The 21,723-nt window shown below is 44.2% G+C and overlaps 2 protein-coding genes across 3 annotated transcripts in view; one reads left to right on the forward strand and one right to left on the reverse strand.

Moving 5' to 3' along the window:
- The window catches only part of LOC137418387 (la-related protein 1-like), a 169,794-nt gene that overhangs the window by 73,837 nt on the left and 74,234 nt on the right, over nucleotides 1–21,723 (reverse strand). Inside the window, exon 5 of one of the 2 annotated variants that reach the window (XM_078768469.1) lies at nucleotides 21,002–21,146. The exons of the other annotated variant lie outside the window; for it this stretch is intronic. Coding sequence (XP_078624595.1) covers nucleotides 21,002–21,146 — 145 coding nt within the window. The remainder of the gene's footprint in view (nucleotides 1–21,001; nucleotides 21,147–21,723) is intronic. 2 annotated transcript variants of the gene reach the window in all.
- On the forward strand, nucleotides 9,442–10,863 carry LOC144888892 (uncharacterized). Its single transcript, XM_078768554.1, has 2 exons — nucleotides 9,442–9,673; nucleotides 9,812–10,863. Exons 1-2 carry the CDS (start codon nucleotides 9,518–9,520, stop codon nucleotides 10,658–10,660), a joined length of 1,005 nt encoding a protein of 334 aa, XP_078624680.1. The 5' UTR covers nucleotides 9,442–9,517; the 3' UTR covers nucleotides 10,661–10,863.

Genomic DNA, 21,723 nt, shown 5'->3' on the forward strand with positions numbered 1-21,723 from the left:
GTTATCATACCCATCCTCCCACCCATGGTATACTGAATCCTCTGGTGAGGCAGTTTCCTTGAAACTCATTCCTTCTCCTTGCAGAAAGCAAATCCAACCGAAGACAATGTCAGTACTTTCAAAAATGTCCACAACAAATGTGTCCACTCCCAGGAGAGCCAGAAAACAACATCGGACCAACCTGAAGAATGAACTCTTAAACTTGTGTCCCTCCTCAAAAATCTGGCGTTGCGTTGTTGTTGTTGTTGTTTAGCTCCGGACAGTTCTCTTGAACAAGCCCGCAGCACGGAGACAGCCGATTGATCTCGCAGGAGCGACCCAGAGACCCCCCACATCCAGGATGGTGTACCACCACCTTCACCAAGTCAGGGCCACAAGAGAGAGAGAAATAGAGAGAAATAGAGAGAAATAGAGAGAGAAAGAGAAATAGAGAGAAATAGAGAGAGAAAGAGAAAGAGAAAGAGAAAGAGAAAGAGAAAGAGAAAGAGAAAGAGAAAGAGAAAGAGATAGAGAAAGAGAAAGAGAAAGAGAAAGAGAAAGAGAAAGAGAGAGAGAGAGAGAGAGAGAGAGAGAGAGAGAGAGAGAGAGAGAGAGAGAGAAAGAGAAAGAGAAAGAGAAAGAGAGAGAGAAGAAACCGATCAGCCGGTCCTTGGAGACCGATCAGCAATCTGACCATGATCGCGCTGCCCTGACGAATCCAATCAGCAAGGAAGAATGGAGAAGATTTGGCCCCCGACTTGCGTTGGGGGAAACAACCAGCGCGAAGAGGTGTCCTCGATAGTTGTGTTGCTGCCTTGTTAAATCTACAAGATATACAAGGGGACACAAAGCACGAAAAGAGTAGAGGGTGCAAGACTAGAAAGGTGGCGGGAGAAGACAGAGAGACCACAGATCTGGCTGAGATGGGAGAGTTCTCAGCCCATAGATTCAGCAATTCCGGGGGAGATTTCATTTTCCTATTTGCTGATAGCTGCAACCTCTTCCCTCTCTTCAGACCTTGATAAAATCACAAGTTTATCAAAGACTTGGAATGTGTCTTTCAATCCCAATAAATCCCACACTCTCAGTCGCTCTCTCTCGGAAAGGACCGTATGACAAACCGTCCCATCTACTTTCTGAACAACCCTCGAAAATAAGATCAGTCACTCAACTGTTTGGGTTTCACACTCGGCCATGATCTTTCTTGCACAAACAACATTTCAAAGTTGGTCTCCAAAGCCAGTCTCTGGGCATCCTCCGTTGCGCAAAGTCCTTCCTTGGCATATCTGAATTTTTTTCCATCAACAAGGACTTCATCTGCTCTCCTCTTTGGGCTGAAGTCCCTACTTCACAACTTTCTCAGATTGAAGCCACAGAAACCAAGGCCTCGAAGACCATTGGAATCTCCTGTGATGAAGCCGAGTCGATGGCCATCACTATTACTTTGCCATCGCAGACAGGTCGGTGGTCTCTATGGCTTCATCCACCTCTTTTCTTGTCTTTCCCCCTCTACCCTCGATGTGCTTTGTCCCACTGAAGTCTCTGCACGACGGCGCACGTGGTGCACCAGCAACCCCTTTCTCGAGAAATTCCAAAAATCCAGGATCTGCCACCATTTCCCAACTCCCAAAATCGTTCCTCTTTTTTCCTTCCTGTGAAACCATCTTCCACACTCTCTTCAATATAATTTGACAATAAGGTCTTAAATACAGCTGTTCACCACCATCTCAGATCATCCCCCATCCAAAACCATGATCTTTTCTAACATTGTCAACCACCTCAACCACCTCATCCCCCTGCCCCCCCCCCCCCACCACCCTCATCCTTACCGGCATCATGTTGTCAGTCACCGTTTATTTTGTCCCTCAACCCCTGTTTGCAACCTCCATTTCTGCTGTTCCCTTTGTTCTGTTGCATCCTAATTTGTTCTGTGTTCTATCTCTTCCACAAGCCTTAATGCTGTATACAAAAAAGGCAACAAAGTCAGATTCAAAGAGATTTCCTTGCAAATGATTATGTTTAATTAGTGATGGCTATGTAATCCACAACCTTCACCAACAACAAATCAGTACTCTCCCCAACTTTCATTTCATTTCCCAAGGATGATAAAATATGTAAATAATTCACTGCTTGGTTCCAAGAGATGTCAAAAGCAAGTCAATGAAGAATATTACTCGTCATGACTAAATAAATTTGCTTTCAATGAACGTTTGGACAAGATTCTGTCACCAATATGTTCCAACAATGCACAGAAGCGTGAGAATGCAACAACATAATCTTATTCAACTCCAATGCTTTTATCCTCAGATTTTTTATACGAGTACACAGCGCCATCTATCTTTTCATAAAATGTCCTCTCTTTATCCGTGAAAGCTTATCTTGCCTTGGAGGATCCTGCCAATAGCAATCTCACAACTTTCGGTCAAAGAGGAGATCATGACAAATTAAGAGGACAAGGGATTTCATGCAGCCTTGCTCCCTAACACTTTCATGTATTGCCATATTTTCATTTAGTAGAATTTCCCATAACCGACTTGCAGCAAAAGCAGGTGAAACTAGAACGGCATATGGTAGAGCGCTAACAGCTTGGCTGAACAATTTATGTGTTGTATCCTACTGATAGGCCATATCTAGATCTGGAACTGAACCAAAATAAAATCGGCTTATTCTCGTCACCGAAGCAACTCACTCACCTTGTTTTGTCAGAACTCGGCCACAACTTTTTGAGATATCATGCTATATATCGTTTTTGGCCCCACCTGTCAATGATGATGAATCACTTAAGTAATAATAAAAACTCTCGTATCCATACCCAGATTTGGATCTTCACAAAAATAGAATCAATGCTTCGTTGTTACACACCCAACCTGTCGACCAAGTTTCGTCCGAATCCGTCAATAACTGTTTGTTCTGTACAATGCTCTAGAAAAGTTCATATAAAGGGGCACCCTACATCTGGCAAATAAAATACATTTACTTCTTCATGCAGGTGTTTGAATCAAATTGGCACACCTTTATATGAAATTTTCTAGAGCATTACTTGCTTCCTCCTCAGAACACAAGGGTAGTCCAACATCCACATGAGATTTTTTTGAATGCCCCTTATTGTCCCCCGTCGCACCACGGAGCGAAAGGGGGACTATGGTTTTACCCTCCGTCCGTGTGTGCGTCCGTGCATGCTTCCGTCCGTCCGTGCGTGGCGTGCGTACGTGCATACATGCACTGCAATCTCTATATATAAAGGAGGAGTGTCTGTCTGTCTGGATGTCCGCTTATAACTCAAGAACTACACATCGGAGAAAAGTTTTAGACACAGATTCGGAATCAGCATAAAATTCCGGTGGTTATAGGCTACTTTTTATTTTAATATCAATGGTTTAAAAAACCGGGCCAGCTGCAATTCCATGGTGTAGTTTGTGGCGGCGCTATTGCCCCTTTCCGATCCCATGGCGCATTGCGGTTCCGATTCGTGATAAGGTCTATGCGCTATCACCGGCACTTTTCCACCTTTTCCATACCTTTTAATCAGATTTACCTTATCGTCCATCGTAACCACATTACGCTTGGAAACACGAGCATTATCCTTCTTCGGACCCATGGCTAACACAGACACAGTAAAGGAATACTGTACGTCGCCTCTGTTTTGAATGCGAATCAGCGGTTGCGAGTACGTACAGTATACTGTACGTACATATTTATATATTTTTAATGTGCTTTTTATTGTATTTTAAATTGTTTTTTAGCTTCTTTTATTGTTAATTTATGTACTATTTTATTTATTTTAAATATATTTTTAAGGAAAACAAATGTTTTCACGTCCGTAGGAGTGACGTAATGTCGCACATAATGACGTTCGCTGCCCGGTCATGAAAGAAATTATGATTCTCTTGACAAAGTGACATGCAGATCAGGCAGTAAACCTCCCAACTGAGTTTCTCAACAGTCATCAGCCTCAATTCTAAAATCCTTAATTTTCATCCTATTGACTTGAACTTTGAATAGGATTTACATATCGGCTTACTGAATTAAACCACCAACTATTTTTGAGATCGGCGTCGGCCAAAAGGTAAACGTAGGCCAAAGGTCAACCACTTTTTTTTTTAGTTTCTAAAATCCTCAATTTTCATCCGATTCACTTGAAATTTGAATGGGATTTACATATCAGCAAACTGAATTCAACCAACAACTATTTTTGAGATCACCATAGGCCAAAAGAGCAATATAGGCCAAAAGTCAACAACAATTTCAAATTTCTAAAATCCTCAACTTTCATCTGATTGACTTGAAATGTGAAGAGGATTTGCATATCAGGTCACTGAAATTGACCCACCAATTCTTTTTGAGGTCAGCATAGGCCAAAAAGTAAACATAGGCCAAAGGTCAACAACTTAAGGTGAAGTTTTTAAAATCCTACATTTTCATCCAATTGACTTGAAATTTGGATAGGATTTGCATATCGGGTCACCTAATTCAACCACCAATTATTTTTGAGGTCTAAAGGTGAAAATATCAATATGGGCCAAATTTCTAAAATCGTCAATTTTCATCTAATTGACTTGAAATTTGAAGAGGATTTGCACATCAGATCACTGAATTAAACCACCAATTATTTTTTAAGGTTAACATAGGCCAAAAGGTCAACAACTTATTTCAGGAATATTTCAAGACATATTTCTGGCGCAGGGGCAATCAATGAAGGTTGTAGGCCTGAACTTCACAGAACAAGTGTTTGCCCATGGCCAGCTGTATGTGGGCTGCTCGAGGGTTGGAAAACCAAGCAATCTTTATGTCTTGGCACCAAGTAAGAAAACCAGAAATGTTGCATACGCAGAGGTTTTGAGAAATTGAAAATTGAAAAAACGTCATGTAGGAAATGTACTGTGATATTGCTCTAAAATATACATGTTCTTTTCATCATATATTTGTATTATTCTTATTCAACCCGGGCGAAGCCGGGTACCTCAGCTAGTATCTTTATAAAAGTAAGCGAAGGACCGAATCATAATTTGGTGTGTGGGTGCAACTAGGCATATGGAAGAACCCTATTGAAAATTAGGTCGCCACGTCAAAATCCAAGATGGCTGTCACCATATCTAAACCTTGTGAGCGTGATATCTTGAAAAGTAAATGTCTGAACCTTGTGAGCGGAATATCTTGAAAAATAAATGAACTACCAACTTCTAATCTGGTGTGTGGGTGTATCTAGGCATAAGGAAGAACGCTATTGAAAATTGGGTCGCCACATCAAAATCCAAGATGGCCGCCACCATATATGTCTGAACCTTGTGAGCAGAATATCTTGAAAAATAAACCAACAACTCACTTCTAATCTGGTGCGCTATTGTATCTAAGCATAAGGAAGAACGCTATTGAAAATTGGGTCGCCACGTCAAAATCCAAGATGGCCGCCACCATATATGTCTGAACCTTGTGAGCGGAATATCTTGAAAAATAAACCAACTACTCACTTCTAATCTGGTGCGCGACTGTATCTAGGCATAAGGAAGAATGCTATTGAAAATTGGGTCGCCACGTCAAAATCCAAGATGGCCGCCACCATATATGTCTGAACTTTGTGAGCGGAATATCTTGAAAAATAAACGAACTACTAACTTCTAATCTGGTGTGTGGGTGTGTCTCCAACCCACTCGCAAATATTATCGACTCTTCCATGTTTTCTGCGTCTTCCACTTTGTCAACTCACATCACTTCACCGACGGGGGACCTAGGCGTAACGCTTGTTTTGTATTGTTTGGCATTTTCTACAAGCTGTGGAATGTCTATTCTTTTCTATACTTTGCCACACGGCACGTACCCTCATATAAAGGAGCCTTTTCTATGCCCCTAGCAGGCATTTTACCCAAGAAAATATATACACATATATTGTTGCGGTTTTGCCATAAAGGCAAACCCCCTATAGTTAATTGCACGACAATATGTAGCCTGCAGTAGTTAGTTATTTCTTATTAAATGTAAAGATTAGCTCCCTTCCCATTGTGTAATAATCCACACCAATATGTGTTGAGTTAGGCAGGATTTCAAACCTCCGTGTGGTTGAGGGAAGACGTTTTCAAGTGCAGGGAGGCATGGTTAAAAGAACAGGCCATGTGACCAACAAGCGACCAATGACAGGTAACCAGCAGGCAACAATGCACCAACAAGCGACCAATGAGGGGTCGGGGACACGTCAATGGCAGGCGACCAATGGTGGGTTGTAAAACCTCCCCAAATGAAAGAGGGAAGGAGGAATGAGACTTTCCTATTAGTCTAGTAGGAAGACTAGGTCCCCCTGCACCCCCCGGAGATATACTTCTAATCAGTGTTTCTAGATTGGAAAAAATGTGTAGAAAATGACTAGCTATGGCCCCAAGCTGAAAAAATGTCCCACATACCATTTTTATGCAAATTACTGCTGCCATTATCAAAAAAACGATTTTTGACATATCTCAGCCAATATTGCAGATAATTGAAAAATGAAGGTGTCTAGACCCATGTTTTGAAGGGCATAGATCATGATAGAACTATTCATAACATGATTACATGTGTCTATGGTATACTAGTATGCATATTAATGCTGTAATTACAAAATAATCAGTTTTACAAATGATAAGGATACGTTAATACTGCAGATAACTTAACATGGTACATAAGGGGTCTAAACCCAGGTATTTTCAAGGTTAAATGTCAACAAGATGCTCCTGAGTCTTGCATAGGGGCGGGACATTGGCAGTAACATTGGTACCACTCAACTTTTCTTCCCACCATTGACTTTGTATTGCGAGAGATTTTCACTTGCTTATTTAAAGGTTTCTCACCCAGCCCACGTAAAATCTACCAACTCCTGCTGTTAACTCCCAAACATATTTTTTTATGTTATCCAATCACAGTGCAGAAATGACAGACTAGAGATCCAAATTAGTGCTGCTATAGCTGCCATTTTACATTTCCATCCATGTAACATGCGCGCTCGCGCGCTCGTATCAATTGGTAATGTCGCGCGCTCGTATCAATTGGTAACGTTGATGTTATTGAATACCTCAGTTGAAAGTTCAGTCTTCCATTCCATCTGTGTGTTGTTCTTGGTATTCATCCTCCAATCTAGCCAGGTAAGATGCTAACTATAATGTTACTCACACTCTTGACTTCAGTTTCTGCATGAAATCATAAACAGGCAGAATAACAGCTGAGCCAGCTAGCACCATGTTAGCTAACGTTAAAGCTAGCCTCATCTATGTACAGTATGTTCCTAATGTCGGTGTAACTTAAACTTTTGTTAATGCCAAACATGAGACATATCTGTTGACTTCTGTATATGAATTGAACCAGAAAGAGGCACGACAGCTGAGCTAGCTACAGTAACTTAGCACAATGTTTCATTGGCCTAGATAGCTAACGTTAGTGTGGAAGAATTTAGATGTTTTAGCTATTAGCACTTTTGATGCCACTAAACATGGTTTAGTCAGCTAAAAAGTACCCTAGTGTAGAACATGACTCAGAACCTCTGTTACCTCACTGAAAACTCAGAGCCTCCTTTCACAGGCACTTTTAACATCATTCGTGATTTCTTATTTGTCATTTAACAGTGATGGTAGACATCGACAGCAAGCATGCCCAAAAGAAAACGGAGTGTAGAACCTGCAGCCCAAAGCTCTCCTCCTACATGCATCCTTCATGTACCATCCATGTCTGATCATGGGGATTTCACGCCCCTCCGTAAAATTAAAGGATCTGCTTCAGAAAAACTGCAACTGCTTCAAAAGATCCGGGATAGACGTCTCAACCAACCGCATGACTCCCCATGTCGTATGCAATCAGTATGTGATCAGATCCCGGCAACTCTTCCTGATGACCTAGAAAGAGTAGGATATCACAGCAAGTGTTATAAGCACTTTGTCCGCCACTTTCATCGTCTGGGAGATGATACAGAACCAGGGCCATCAACCTCATCATGGCATCACTCTCCTCGTAAACCAGGAGGTTCTGCTGAACCCATCTTCCCGCCAGAGTGTATATTTTGTGAGAAAGTTGAGACCAAAGATGCTCATCGCAATACTGAGAGGCCTACAACCTTCCCATCCTTTAAAAACAAAGAAAATGCATGGGAGCAAATCGAAACACGGGCTGAGAAAATGGGTCTCTATCGACTCCATCGAAAGGTGAAAAACAAAGACCTCTTTGCATGTGAGGCCAAACACCATCCGTCATGTTTTAAAGCTTTCCGCACAGCATTCTACAACTATGAGCGTGCGATTCACAGAGCCGAAGCACCAAAGGAGCAGGCTTGCATGTCAGCCGCCCATGAAAAGGCATTCAACTCAGTACTGGAACACATTCAAACCCAGGTCATCCAGCAGAATAAAGTTCTACAGCTTTCTTCCTTGCGCTTGCTCTATGTCGAGGAACTGAAACTGAATGGATATGAGAACTCAAATTATCGGTCAGAGAAACTACTGAAACGCCTACAGAATGACCCAATCAAGGAGCATATCCACTTCATGAAGGTTGATCATGACAAATGTGATGTCATTTCTTTCTGGCTTGTGCACAGCTCAAACATAACAGTTTCCAATGCTCTCGCACGAGCATTCACACTCGGAAGCACAAACAAGAACCAAAATGTTGCCCTCCAACTTCGCCAGGGTATTCTACAGGCTTTCAGAGAGTGTAAAGACCAACCATGGCCACCAACAGCTGAAGACATGGAGCTCAATCCTGAAGACATCCTACCTCCAGACCTTGTCCGCTTTCTCAGCGTGCTAATGACTGGCAAGGAGGGCATCGAGACAGAAAAGGTGAAGCGTCTGGTCTTCTCCATTGGACAAGATCTGTGCCGTGCAGTGTCAGATGGAAAATGGAAGTTACCAAAGCACATTCTCCTCTGTGTGACTGTAAGGCACCTGTTCCGAAGCAAACAGCTCACCACAATACTACACAGGCTTGGACACTCTGAGAGCTACGATTTCGCCTTGGAGTTGGAAACTGCTCTCGCCAAGGTCCTGGATGAAGTCTCAACTTATCGTACACCACAAATTGTGACAGGAGAGGGCAACCTTGTATTCCACTGTGAGTGGGACAACTTGAATAAAACCACTACCAGTGTGCACGGCAGCAACATTGTAAACAGTGCTGGAGGAATCATGGTGCAGGAGGTCAAGCCCGGGTTCGAGAGCAGCAAGGACCGAATGCTACCTACCATCAATAGGTCACAACAGCGTAGCCTGAAGGTCGACACACCAAAAACTCTCCCACCCTTGCACTTTACTCGCGTTGGCCCGAAGTTCCCTGAAGGCTCATCATTCACACCGCCAGCAGAGAATGACACAGTCTATGCCACTACGATGCAAGAGTACTACATCTGGCTCTTCATCAGATACATCGGAAGCTGTGGCCTGCAGCCTGTGCCTGGGCTAGGGGGTTTCACCTCTGCAACTGGGCATACCATCCTGAGTCAATCAAAGCGCAGGAAAGGCTGAGGCGGGGCAGCTCAGAGAAGATCATTCTGGCTGGACCAGCAACCAGGAAGCCATATGACTTCAAAATGTTCCTTGCAAATGACGACAACAAAAAGCAGATGTGCCAGCTTCTTCTGAAAGTGTGGAGTGGACAAGAGGCAGCTACCAGGCTGGAGAGAACAGAGATGGCTGTGCTGATCGTGGAGGGGAAGGCCCACCAACTTGCCTCAACGAATGGCAAGGTAAAATTGAAAGCCCTTCGTGAATGGCGATTCAATTTGTAATTTTTCCTGAAAAAAAGGTGATTACCTGTGATGTTTGTCTAGATCTGAAACTGGCAGTGACTGGTGATTGAAATGCGGTGCCTTTTTGTGTTTCAGGTCGAGGTACGTGAACTCCCCACGATCTACAGCAACCAGGAAGAGACTGATACCAGGGTGGTTCTGTACCTCCATCATGCTGCTACCATCGGATACAAGAACGCTGTAGTCAGAACACCGGACACAGACATCCTCCTGATCCTGCTCCACCATGCCCACAACATCAAGCTGACGGTGTACCTGGATACAGGGTCAGGGAAGCATCGCCAACTTGTCAACGTCTCTGAGCTGGCAGAATCCCTGGGAGAGGACTACTGTGCCACTCTCCTGGGGTACTATGTGTTCAGCGGAGAAGACTGCACCAGTGCCTTCAAAGGGAAGGGAAAAGTCGGGCCCTTGAAAAAGCTGGAGAAGAATCCCAGGTTTCACAGGGCATTCGGTGAACTGGGTGACAACTGGGATGCCAACCCTGAGGTGGAGAGGCAGTTAGAAAAATTCACCTGTGTGATGTACGGCCAGAGTCGCGAGTCATCAGTGGACATTGTCCGTGCCAAGCTGCTACGAAAAATGGTGGGAGAGGACAAGACCCTCACATCCAAGTCCAAGGTTGATCTGGCTCGCCTTCCTCCATGCCAGTCTGCCCTGAAGCCGCACATCCAGCGTGTGAACCACCGCGTAGCATTGTACAAAAGAGCCGATCAACCTATCATCGAAAAGCCAAAACCTTATGAGGAGCAAGGATGGATAAGGACTGATGAAGGACTGTTGAAACCAATGTGGTCCAGTGGTCCCATCCTACCAACCTCACTGGTGGATCTTCTGAACACAGGAGAGCACGAAGAGGAGGAGGAAGAGGAAGGAGAAGAAGAGTTTGACTCTGACGATTTCGATGAAAATGATGATGACTGACTCAGTGTAGAATCACTAATGCTAATGATGTTTATCTAAAACAAGCAAGAGAAGAGTGGTCACATTGAGTGCTAGGACTATTTTGACAGTTGTAATATTTAGAAAAATAAAACTTTGTGTTAACGTCTGTGTAGACGGACCTTAATATGAGTCTATTATTTCGTAAAACTGTGATTATTTTGTAAATAAAGCACTAATTAGCATACTAGTATACCATAGACACATGTAATCATGTTATGAATAGTTCTATCATGATCTATGCCCTTCAAAACATGGGTCTAGACACCTTCATTTTTCAATTATCTGCAATATTGGCTGAGATATGTCAAAAATCGTTTTTTTGATAATGGCAGCAGTAATTTGCATAACAATGGTATGTGGGACATTTTTTCAGCTTGGGGCCATAGCTAGTCATTTTCTACACATTTTTTCCAATCTAGAAACACTGATTAGAAGTATATCTCCGGGGGGTGCAGGGGGACCTAGTCTTCCTACTAGACTATATAGGGAGGCAGGGCTGAATGACAGCACGTGACCAACCTCGGCCAATGGGAAGCCGTAGAACCTTCGAGAAGAACATCCCACTCGATATAGGCCAATGCCCATCGTCATTCAGTCTCTCTCTCTCTCTCTCTTGGCGTTCATCTCTCTGGGCATTAATCTTGAAGCTGGCTGTCCGACGTGCTGGTTCATCTTCCTTCCTGCGCTGAAATCCATCCGAGTTGGGTCATCGTTCGTGCGGACTTCGAAGCGGCGGTTTGTCCTGTGGAGCTCCTGCAAGCTTCGTGCGGGAACTGCCAGACCACATCATCTGCACGTTTCCCAGTACAATAATTAACCTGTGTGTCATTCCCTGTGTGTGTGAAGGCACCTGTCAGGATTAGGTAGGTAAGGATTGATAAGACTGCCCCCTCCGTCTCCTTCTCTTTGCCTTATAAATACAAGGCTGTACATTTTGTTCCTTTCAAACCTGCTCGTATCGTCCTTTTCTCCATTGGCCTAGCATCATCCGAAACCGAATTTAGCTTGAATCAGGCCCATCAATCACGCAAGGTAACGCCGCTTCCCACACTGTGCAATCCGTTCGGCACGCCATAAGGTGTGTGGAAGCGAGGGTTCAATCCCCGATTTCTTCGGCCGCATGTCTCGAAGGTATTTGGGATTCATTGACCAGCAAACTCTTCGGTGCGTGGCTGGGAGATTGGCGATTGGAGTTGCTTAGCAACCCGTCGACCACGGGTTTAGCCACGGGTTTACCGACCCGGGATCCGCAACAATATATATCTGTATATATATATATATAGATATAGTTGCGGGGGCCAGAGGTACGAGGGGCCGCGGCGGTGAGAGCGTCGAATCCTAACCACTAGACCACACCTTATTCAATTGCGTGCTGAGTGGTTTTGCACGGTGTGGAAAACACCGTTACCCCACGAGATTTATGGACTTGAGTCTAGCCAAATTCGGTCCCGGATGATGCTAGGCCAATGGAGAAAAGACGTACCGAACAGGTTGGAAGTAAGAACAAAATGTACAGCCTTTTATTTGGAAGGCACAGAGAAACAGAGACAAAGATTTACCTTAACAATGCTTACCTATCCTAATAAACTCCACTGGCGCCTTCACACTCTGGCACACACTCAGGTAATAACACTCTGGTTAAAGGGCGTACCGATGTACGTGCTGGGATTCCTCGCTGGTGACCACGTGGTCTGGTGTGCACGGCTCGCAGCTCGATGAGGTCAGGTCCACAGGACGAACCGCCGCCTCGAAGTTGGCACGGACGAACTTAGCACAGGTAGATGAACTTCAGCGCAGGTGAGTCGTGTTGAAAATGCCAACGCTTGCGGGTCGGCCGGATGGCGCAAAAGATCGGCGCAGACGCGATGGGTGTCGGGGGTCGAACCAAGGCCAAACATGTGTCGTGGGAGATATGAAAAAGCAAGCGAGGTCTCGTCGTGGCCGTGGCGAAAAGGGCAAGAGCTCAGGTGTGTCCTCGCGAAGTCCAAAAAGCAAGAGAATGATAATGCCTGCGCGTGGGCAATTATCAGAACTGGTCACACCCTTCAAAATGTTCCAGAGCCTCCCTTTGGCTGAGGCTTGTCGCATCATGGCGACGGGTTCCCGGCTCGCCATTGGTCACGTGGGCCGTGCTTTTGGCCAAGCCTTTCTGCACATCTGGTGTTATGGCTTCCCTTAACCAATGAGGCTTTGACATCCTGCCTAACTCAACGCATATATGGTCTATTTTTAATACTCAATGGGAAAGGGCTAATCTTTACATTCAATAAGACATAACTGACTAATGCAGGCTACATGTTGTCGTGCAACGAACCATAGGGGGTTTGCCTTTATGGCACAACCGCAACAATATATTGATACGGTTTTGAGATTTGTACATATGACATCATTAAAGGCTAAAGGTTTGCCCCCCATAGTTAGTCCACGAGCAACACGTAGGCCCACTTAGAGTATTAGTTATGTCATAGTATGTGTAAGAGTCAGCCATTTTCCCTAGTAACATCTGCGTTGTGTAAAGACATGAGCTTAGGTCCCTTTCATTTTTGCGCCACCCTCCAATTCCATCTATGGGCATAATTGATCCCACGCTCCATTTGGCTGATTCTGTTAGGGACGAGCTTTCTCTGCTTGCTCTCCCGCGCCCCTCATGTTTCATTGCCTTGTGTTTGTGTGTACCCTTGCGCCCTTTCCTCCGCTAACTGTGCTCTGTCTTCCTCCCCACCCATGGGCCCATTTTTTTGGTTTGCGGGGAGTGTGCAGGAACCCTGAGCTGTGCGGCTGCACTTTGCTACACCTGTGCAGCTGCACTCTGCTGCCTTTTGCTGCACCAATACACGCTATGAACTACACGTTCTGTGGCCTGGCACCTTTGCTGAGCAGACATTTGCTGCAAACGTTATCTTGCTCCTGCGGACCACTGGTTTTTAAGTGGCGTCAAGGTCACGCAGACGGACCACCTAAGATTGGCCCTGCAAATAAAAACGGACATTGTGCATTTTTATTCCGGTGTGTCAGGAAAGAAGACTTCAAGTTTTTATTATGGCACACCGAAGACGAAGCAGGAAGACACAAGATGCAGTAGCCAAGCAGCAAATGTGCCATTTAAATGTGACCTTTGTTATTGAAATGTGATTGTGCATTTTTGTGCATTTTTTTTGGTGCATTTTTTTTTGGTGCATTATTGGTGTATATTGGTGCAGTGCATTGCATTGTGTTTCTCTCCTCCCAAATTTCTTCCCACAAAAAGAACAGGTCCTGGGTTATAGAGATGTAAATAATTAGGTTAGTCTGGTAAATAACATGCTCCCCACCGGCTTTATGTTTAGTTTGAGAATTCTTTCCGCAATTCGGTTAGCTGTGGGTGTGAGTCTGTTAGTTAGTACACAACGCAGTAGGTTGGACATATCTAGTGTTGTAAAACTGTCGCATACAGGGTGTTAGGTTAAATGTAGAGGGGAACCACATCTAAGTGTCACACGGAATTTAAAGAGTAGTCCTGAACCTTGCTCAAAACCGGTCGTTCTCACTTGTGTGGGTTCGGCTCGGGGACGAGCCTGGCGAAGGAGGGGGGCAGTGATACGGTTTTGAGATTTGTACATATGACATCATTAAAGGCTAAAGGTTTGACCCCCATAGTTAGTCCACGAGCAACACGTAGGCCCACTTAGAGTATTAGTTATGTCATAGTATGTGTAAGAGTAGGTCATTTTCCCTCGTAACATCTGCGTTGTGTAAAGACATGAGCTTAGGTCCCTTTCATTTTTGCGCCACCCTCCAATTCCATCTATGGGCATAATTGATCCCGTGCCCCATTTGGCTGATCCCTCAATTCTGTTACGCTTTGGGCTACCCGCAGCAATGTGTTATGCTTTGGCTGCCAGCAGCATTCGCTGCCCTTTGTTCGCTCGAACTAGTCAAGTAACACGAGGTAGGCCTGAGAAGAGGGAGGAGCGCGGGGTCGAGGTGGGGCGGCGACAAGGAGCACGTCAGAGGCGATGACGGTAAGGGCCACCAGCCAACCAGGGCTCTGAAGGGAATGGCGTGATAGGGCGTGGTAAGGGCGTCGTGCAAGTGCTAGAAGGTTTGCGGGGCGTGGATATGAAAGCCTTCGCACAAAGCCCTTGAACAGGACTTATGGGAGAGGACTCGCATGCACACGAAAGGACTCGAGTGCAAAGGACTCGCATGAAAGGACTTATGGGAGAGGTTTGGAAGGAATTGCGCTGTATCGAGAGAACTTACCAAGAGGACTGAAGCGGAAGGCTTATGCAGGAGACTTACCAGCAGAAGCGCATTGAGAGCACTTCATTGTGTGAACACTTCGAGGCTTAGCGCTGTATTGAACTATTACGTACGCAGCCACGCGAGTGAACGCGGCAATAGCCGCCAGTGTAACCGCCAGAGCCCAGCCCCTACCGTTCGCCCCGTGTTATCCCGTGCGCGCCAACGACACGAGGAGAGCTCCTGCCGTCTCTATTTGTCTACTTCGCGGTACGAGCTGGGGACCGGAGAGAGCTGCCCGGACGCCATCCCTGGGCGTGCTGACCTTCATCTGCAATCCCTGTGTGAGTGTCTGTGTGTGAGACGGGCCCGTTTGTCTGGGGTATTAAGTTAAGACTGTTATTAAGGACTGCACTGTGTCTTCTTCTTCTGATCATTGTACAAAGTGTGAATAAATCTTGTTATTCCTTTTCTTCCAATTCGACCGTTTCTGTGATTTCCATCATTGGGTAAACGTGGCACGAATAAGAACCGCTTGGATCGGGGTCTAGTAATTGCTAACGGCTCGGATCACGGGTTCGCTACCGCTCGGCGTATCCACCAACACCCGTGATTCGGGCGGGGCTTATTTCCTCTTTTCTGGGCAGCGCGAGTAATTAGGTAATAGCGAATTCTTAGTCCTAAAACCCTATTTTGCGCTGTCCGGGAACGATGTCATAGGTCCCGGGTCCCGTCGGTCAGTCAAAGACAAGGGGACTAATCCCCCCTTGGTAAGGGCAGAAGGCCGGCGCAGAGATCCGCAACAATATATATATATATATATATTGTATATACAGTGAAACCTTGACTTACGAGTGCACCAACTTACGAGTTTTCCGAGATACGAGCCGTCGCTCGGGCGGTTTTTTGCTTTGTGATGCGAGCCGAGATCTGAGTTACGAGCTTACGCCACCCGCCACTAGGTGGCCCAACGAGCGTTCCGGTCACGTGGTTATCTTGCCGTGCAAGCATCTCTGCCGTATATCGCTGCTGCTTTGTTTTCGCATGTTGGTTATTTTGGAAAATTTCTTAGTTTTAACCATGGGTCCTAAGAAATTGAGTGCCAAGGGCAGTACTGAGAAGAAGAAGAGGATGATGTGCTTGGATATAAAACACGCAATCGTCGAAAAACATGAGCGAGGTGTGCGTGTTGTCGACTTGGTGAGGCAGTACGATCGTAGCAGTACGATCGAAACATTTTGAAAGGGAGGAAGAAACAAACCTCGTTGGACAGGTTTTTATTGAAACGCCCTGCAAGTGAAAGCGAGGAAAGTGTGGCGAAAAAGGCAAAAGTCATCTCCTCCACCTCCGCCAGCATCTTCGTCTGATCTTCAAGGTAAATACACTTAATAAAACCAGTTTATTTCTTTACATTGTGGCGGACACGGAAGCTCACTGGCGTGGTGACATCATTCCGCGCACCAAGTGGGCGGCGGCCACGCCGAGGGGTAGGCGTGGCCTCAGGATATACACCGGGCGCGCAGCCCGGAGCGCGCCAGTGTTACAGTGAGCTCTTGAATAAAGACTCTTACAAATTACCGCGTTGTCCGCTTCCTCCTTGTTTACAAGCAGCGCGCGTAATGCCGCTTATTATGTACAGTATATACGAGGTCGTGCTTGTTTATACATTATTTGTTATTTATAAAGTACATTTTTCTTATTTAAAAACACGTAACAAAAAAAATTGGTGTGGTGTTTTGGGGGCTGGAACGGATTAATAGCATTTCAATGCATTTTAATGGGGAAATTTAATTTGAGAAACGAGCAAATTGAGTTACGAGCTCAGTCACAGAACGAATTAAACTCGTAAGTCAAGGTTTCACTGTGTATATATATATATATATATATATATATACACACACATACATACAGTCATGGCCAAAAATATTGGCACCCTTGCACTTTTTTCAAATAATGCACCATTTCTTCCAGAAAATTGTTGAAATTTAAAAAATCATTTGGTATCCACGTAATATGTATTTATTTGGTTTGCAGTGTCACAGAACAAAAAAAGCTGGAAAAAATTACTAAATCTTAGCTTATTCCACACACAAATCCTAAAATGGCCCAGACAATATTATTGGCACCTTTTGGAAGTTGATGGAAATAATTAGATTTCAAGCAGGTGATTCTCCTTTACTTTGGAATTGAACTCACCTGTGGTGAGTTTCAGGTGCCTGCAATATAAAAATCACTCATTCAACCAGTTTGAATGGAGAAAAGTAGTCATTTTGCTGTTTTGTGTCATTGTGTACCACAATGAGCATGGAGAAAAGTAAGAAAACCAGAAAATTGTCTGAGGAGGTCAGGCACAAGATTGTAGCCAAGCATGGACAATCTCAAGGCTAAAAGTCCATCTCCAGAGACCTTGATGTTCCTGTGTCCACTGCACACAATATTATCAGGAAGTTTAAGGCCCATGGCACTGTAGCCAACCTCCTTGGACGTGGCCACAAGAGCAAAACCTGATCCAAGGTGCAGCGAAGGATTGTTCGAATGGTGGGGAAAGCACCTCAATCAACTGCCAAACATATTCAAGCTGACCTTCAGACACAAGGTACAACAGTTTCAACTTGCACCATCCGTCGCCAACTCAATGAAAGGGGGTTCTATGGTAGGAGACCCAGGAACACCCCACTGCTAGGAAAGCCCGACTGGAATTTTCCATTGGACAGATGAGACCAAATTAGAGCTTTTTGGGAAAGCACTTCATCTCCATGTTTATAGAAAACAAAATGAAGCCTTCAAAGAAAATAATACCTTCCCCACAGTCAAACATGGAGGAGGTTCAGTGATGTTTTGTGGTTGCTGTGCTGCCTCTGACACTGGGTGCCTTGAATGTGTGCATGGCATCATTAAATCAGGAGATAACCAAGGCATTTTGGAGCATAATGTTCAACCCAGTGTCAGAAAGTTGGGTCTCCGTCGAAGGTCATAGGTCATATCAGTTGGGAGAGCGGAAAACAGCAGTTGGGAGAAAGCACCCTTCAAATCTGGGAGAACTGGAGCAGTTTGCACAAGAAGAGTGGGTCAAACTGCCAGTAGAAAGGTGTACGAAGCACTTGACTGCAGTTATTTTCTCCAAAGGCTGTGCTACCAAATATTAGATCTTGGGTGTCAATAATATTGTCAATACCATTTCTTTTTATTTTCTGATTTAAAATGATATATTAAGTTCTGAATCAAAAACAAAGGTTATGTAATATTAACAGTGAAATAAATAATTGTGGAGACCAAATACTTTTGTCAATTTCAACTTATTTTTCGAGAAAATTGTGAGTTATTTGAAAAAAGTGCAAGGGTGCCAATATTTTTGGCCATGACTGTATATATATATTTAATACATATTACATATATATATATATATAATATATATACATATATATGTATATATATACTCGTGCATATACAGACTTGGCATTTAATATGGAATATTATTTTTATGGGAGTGAACTTACTTTTCAAGATGTCTTAGAACCAAAAGTTCATTGGAATTATGTTGAAATTATTCTAGATTTTGTTAATGTGACCTTTAAAAGAAACAAAAACCACATTTGACATTTCGAAGCAAATAAATTGATCCTTGAAAGTGATGTAAACTGATATCGAACTCAATTCACGGACAGTACTGTGTTAAACTTCTGTACGTTTTCCAGAAGTATCTCTTTATTTTGCACATTAGCCAAATTCTTTTTTAACAAAAACAAAAGTTAAATTACGACTGGGATTACGGACAGTAAAATTACAGTTCAGTACTTCATGTAACCCCCACGAGCATTCAGGAGAGCACGTACACGTTGAGGCATGCTGTTCACGAGATTTGCCAAGGTTTGGACAGGAATCGCTTGCCATGCAGTGACAATAGCCTGCTGCAATTCACGCACAGAGGTGGGCTGCTGGTCCAAGTTGTCGATTTGACGCGTTAATTCTGCCCACAAGTTCTCCATCGGATTCATATCCAGGGACATGGCAGGCCACTCCATATGCTCTACACCACGGTCAGCAAGAAAGTGTTGGATCATGCGAGCACGATGAGGCCATGCATTGTCATCTTGGAAGACAAAGTTTCCTCGAACGGCTGCACGAGCAAATGGAAGCAATGTTTCTTCCAGAATGGCCCTGTACTTGAACTGGTTCAGGTTTCCATTCAGAACAACCAGGTCAGTTTTGCCCCCTGCATGAAAAGCAGCCCAAACGGTCACCCCACCACCTCCAGCTTGGACTCTTGGCACTATACAATCTTTGTTGTAGGCTTCATGCACTTGTCTGCGTACTCGGACGCAGCCATCTTGACGATAGACCAGAAATCTAGACTCGTCACTGAAGATCACATGATTCCAGTGTCCCGGCTGCCATTGACGGTGCTCTCTGGCCCACTGCAATCGGCGCTGGCAGTGTTGTCTGGTCAGGTGTGGCTTTCTCAGGGGACGCCTGGCACGATAGCCTGCTTGAACCAGTCGTTGGTTGACTCGCCTTCTGGATACAGGCACATTTGTCAGTTGCTGCCACTCAGCCCTAAGCCGATTAGCTGACTTGGTACGGCCATTGCGGACTAACCGGTGCAGCTGGCGATCATCCCTCCTTGTGGTTCTGCGGGGACGTCCTGGCCTCGGTATTGGAGTAGGGATACCCCTCTGAGCATTTCGTTTCAGGATCTTTGACACCTGACCTTGAGTGATGCCATACTGCCGAGCAATAGCACGCTCTTTCATGCTGTAATTTCGTAAAGCCACCACTCCATGACAAACAGCATTGTCGAGTTGGCGGACCATCTCCAGAGGAAGCGGCAATAACTTTTGGAGACGTGCAGCAGTTGTTTTCCACTAATACAGAACGCAACAACCCTTGTATACCGGACTGTGAAGCCAATCGTCAAATGCACCTGTCCGTACATTTTGCCATGCCACCTGTGATATAATCCTGTTGTTGACTTCTTGCTGCGACAGACAATCAGTGACATGGTTCTTTTAACAAATAAATCACCAAAGTGTAAAAGAAACTCACCAGATTGATATACTGAGTTAAGAAAGTAAACCCAAGTCAAGAAAAAAAATATATTCCATATTAAATGCCAAGTCTGTATGTATATATATATATATATATATAGCCTTCATATAGATATATATATATATATATATATATATATATATATATATATATATATATATATATATATATATATATACACACACACACACACACACACACACACACCCTGGTGTTGGGCTAGCGGCTAGGGTGCCGGCTTAGGATCCTAGGATCCTGGGTTCGAATCCCGGTCGATCGCTGAATTAACGCCAGGGGGGTTGACTCAGCCTGTCATCCTTCCGAGGTCGGCTAATTGAGTACCAGTTCACTGGTAATTCCCTGTTTGTCGTAAAAAGGCGGCAAAAAGGGTTGGCGGCAGGAAGGGCATCCGGCCGTAAAACATTGCTTCAAAAAGGGGCCCCAAAAAACAACAACAACCACGGTTCCCGAAAAAGGCCAACGCCCGCTTTGCGGGGAAAAATGGCCTCTAAAGGTGGTTATATATATATATATATATATATATATTTTGTATACTGAATCGAGGCTCGTGAAAGAGCTGACATTTACTTCACAAAAAAAATAAACCAGACAAACAAAATATATAAAAAGAGGGAGCGGAAGACAATAGCAGGGGAAGCACACAAACACTTGAGAGCACACAACATTTAAGAGCAGGGAGATGTGTGGGAGGGAGAGGGATATATATATATGTATAAAATATAGATTCCAGAACCTTGGATTCCAGAATGTTCTGCTATATTTGCACCCATGTCCTCTGGGATATGAGTTTCATATCCTGACCATTCAGCCATCAAACTGCAAACGAGTAGCAGATGACAATCTGAGAAACCAAAGGAATTACCTTTTCCAGGTATTGAAGGATTCCATTGAACATTATTGAAAATTACCAGGGTTATTAATACCCCAAGTTTATCCAAGTATCAAAAAATGATAAAATAACACACAATCATAATCCTCCAATATTCTAAGCTAACACCCACCAACTTCACAATAATCTGCTTGGAGGCTGACCTGCCGTATGACGTCAATCTCGGTAGTGAGGGTCTGCACTCGATGAAAACCAGCAACAAGAGCCAGGGGTAAAAATCCCTGACAGTCCATCCTCCTCCGCAAGAAGAAATCTCTTTGCAGGTTTTCCTCACTGAAGTAGTATTCACTAGAGAAAAGGGAACAAGTATTTATGATCAGTGGCATTGCAGGCTGAGAAAGGTGGGGGTAAAATAAGCAGCGATGATGCAGTCAGATGTCACTGCAGAGAGGGAGGCAAAATTTCCATCAGGCACATATCGAGTGCACACCCAACTCTACGTGAAGAAATTGTGCCAGATAAATGTCTGAACTTGAGGAGAGAAAATGAGAACAATACAATTGCTATACAATGTCACAAAACCTAACAAGACTGACTCACTCCAGCAATACATACATACACCTTCAGGAACATTGGCTCACCTAAAATTGCATGGAAGCCACTTCCTTAAAATCCATGGTAACTCTCCATCCAAGATAGACACGATTCCCATTTTACGTTCTGCAATCAAATTATCCTGCTAGGCCGACACCCAAAAATACTCTTATTCTCGAAACACATACCACACATTCAACATATTACCAACATCAATGCCAAAGCTACATGAAAAATTAACACATTCACAAGGCTTTACACACCCACATTCGGACAACAAAAAGTCACTCAGGACAACATGCATAACAATACATTTGCAAAACCACAAACC

Source organism: Myxine glutinosa, chromosome 14 (genome assembly GCF_964187855.1).
Source record: "Myxine glutinosa chromosome 14, kmMyxGlut1.1, whole genome shotgun sequence".
In the NCBI taxonomy this organism is placed as follows: Eukaryota; Metazoa; Chordata; class Myxini; order Myxiniformes; family Myxinidae; genus Myxine; species Myxine glutinosa.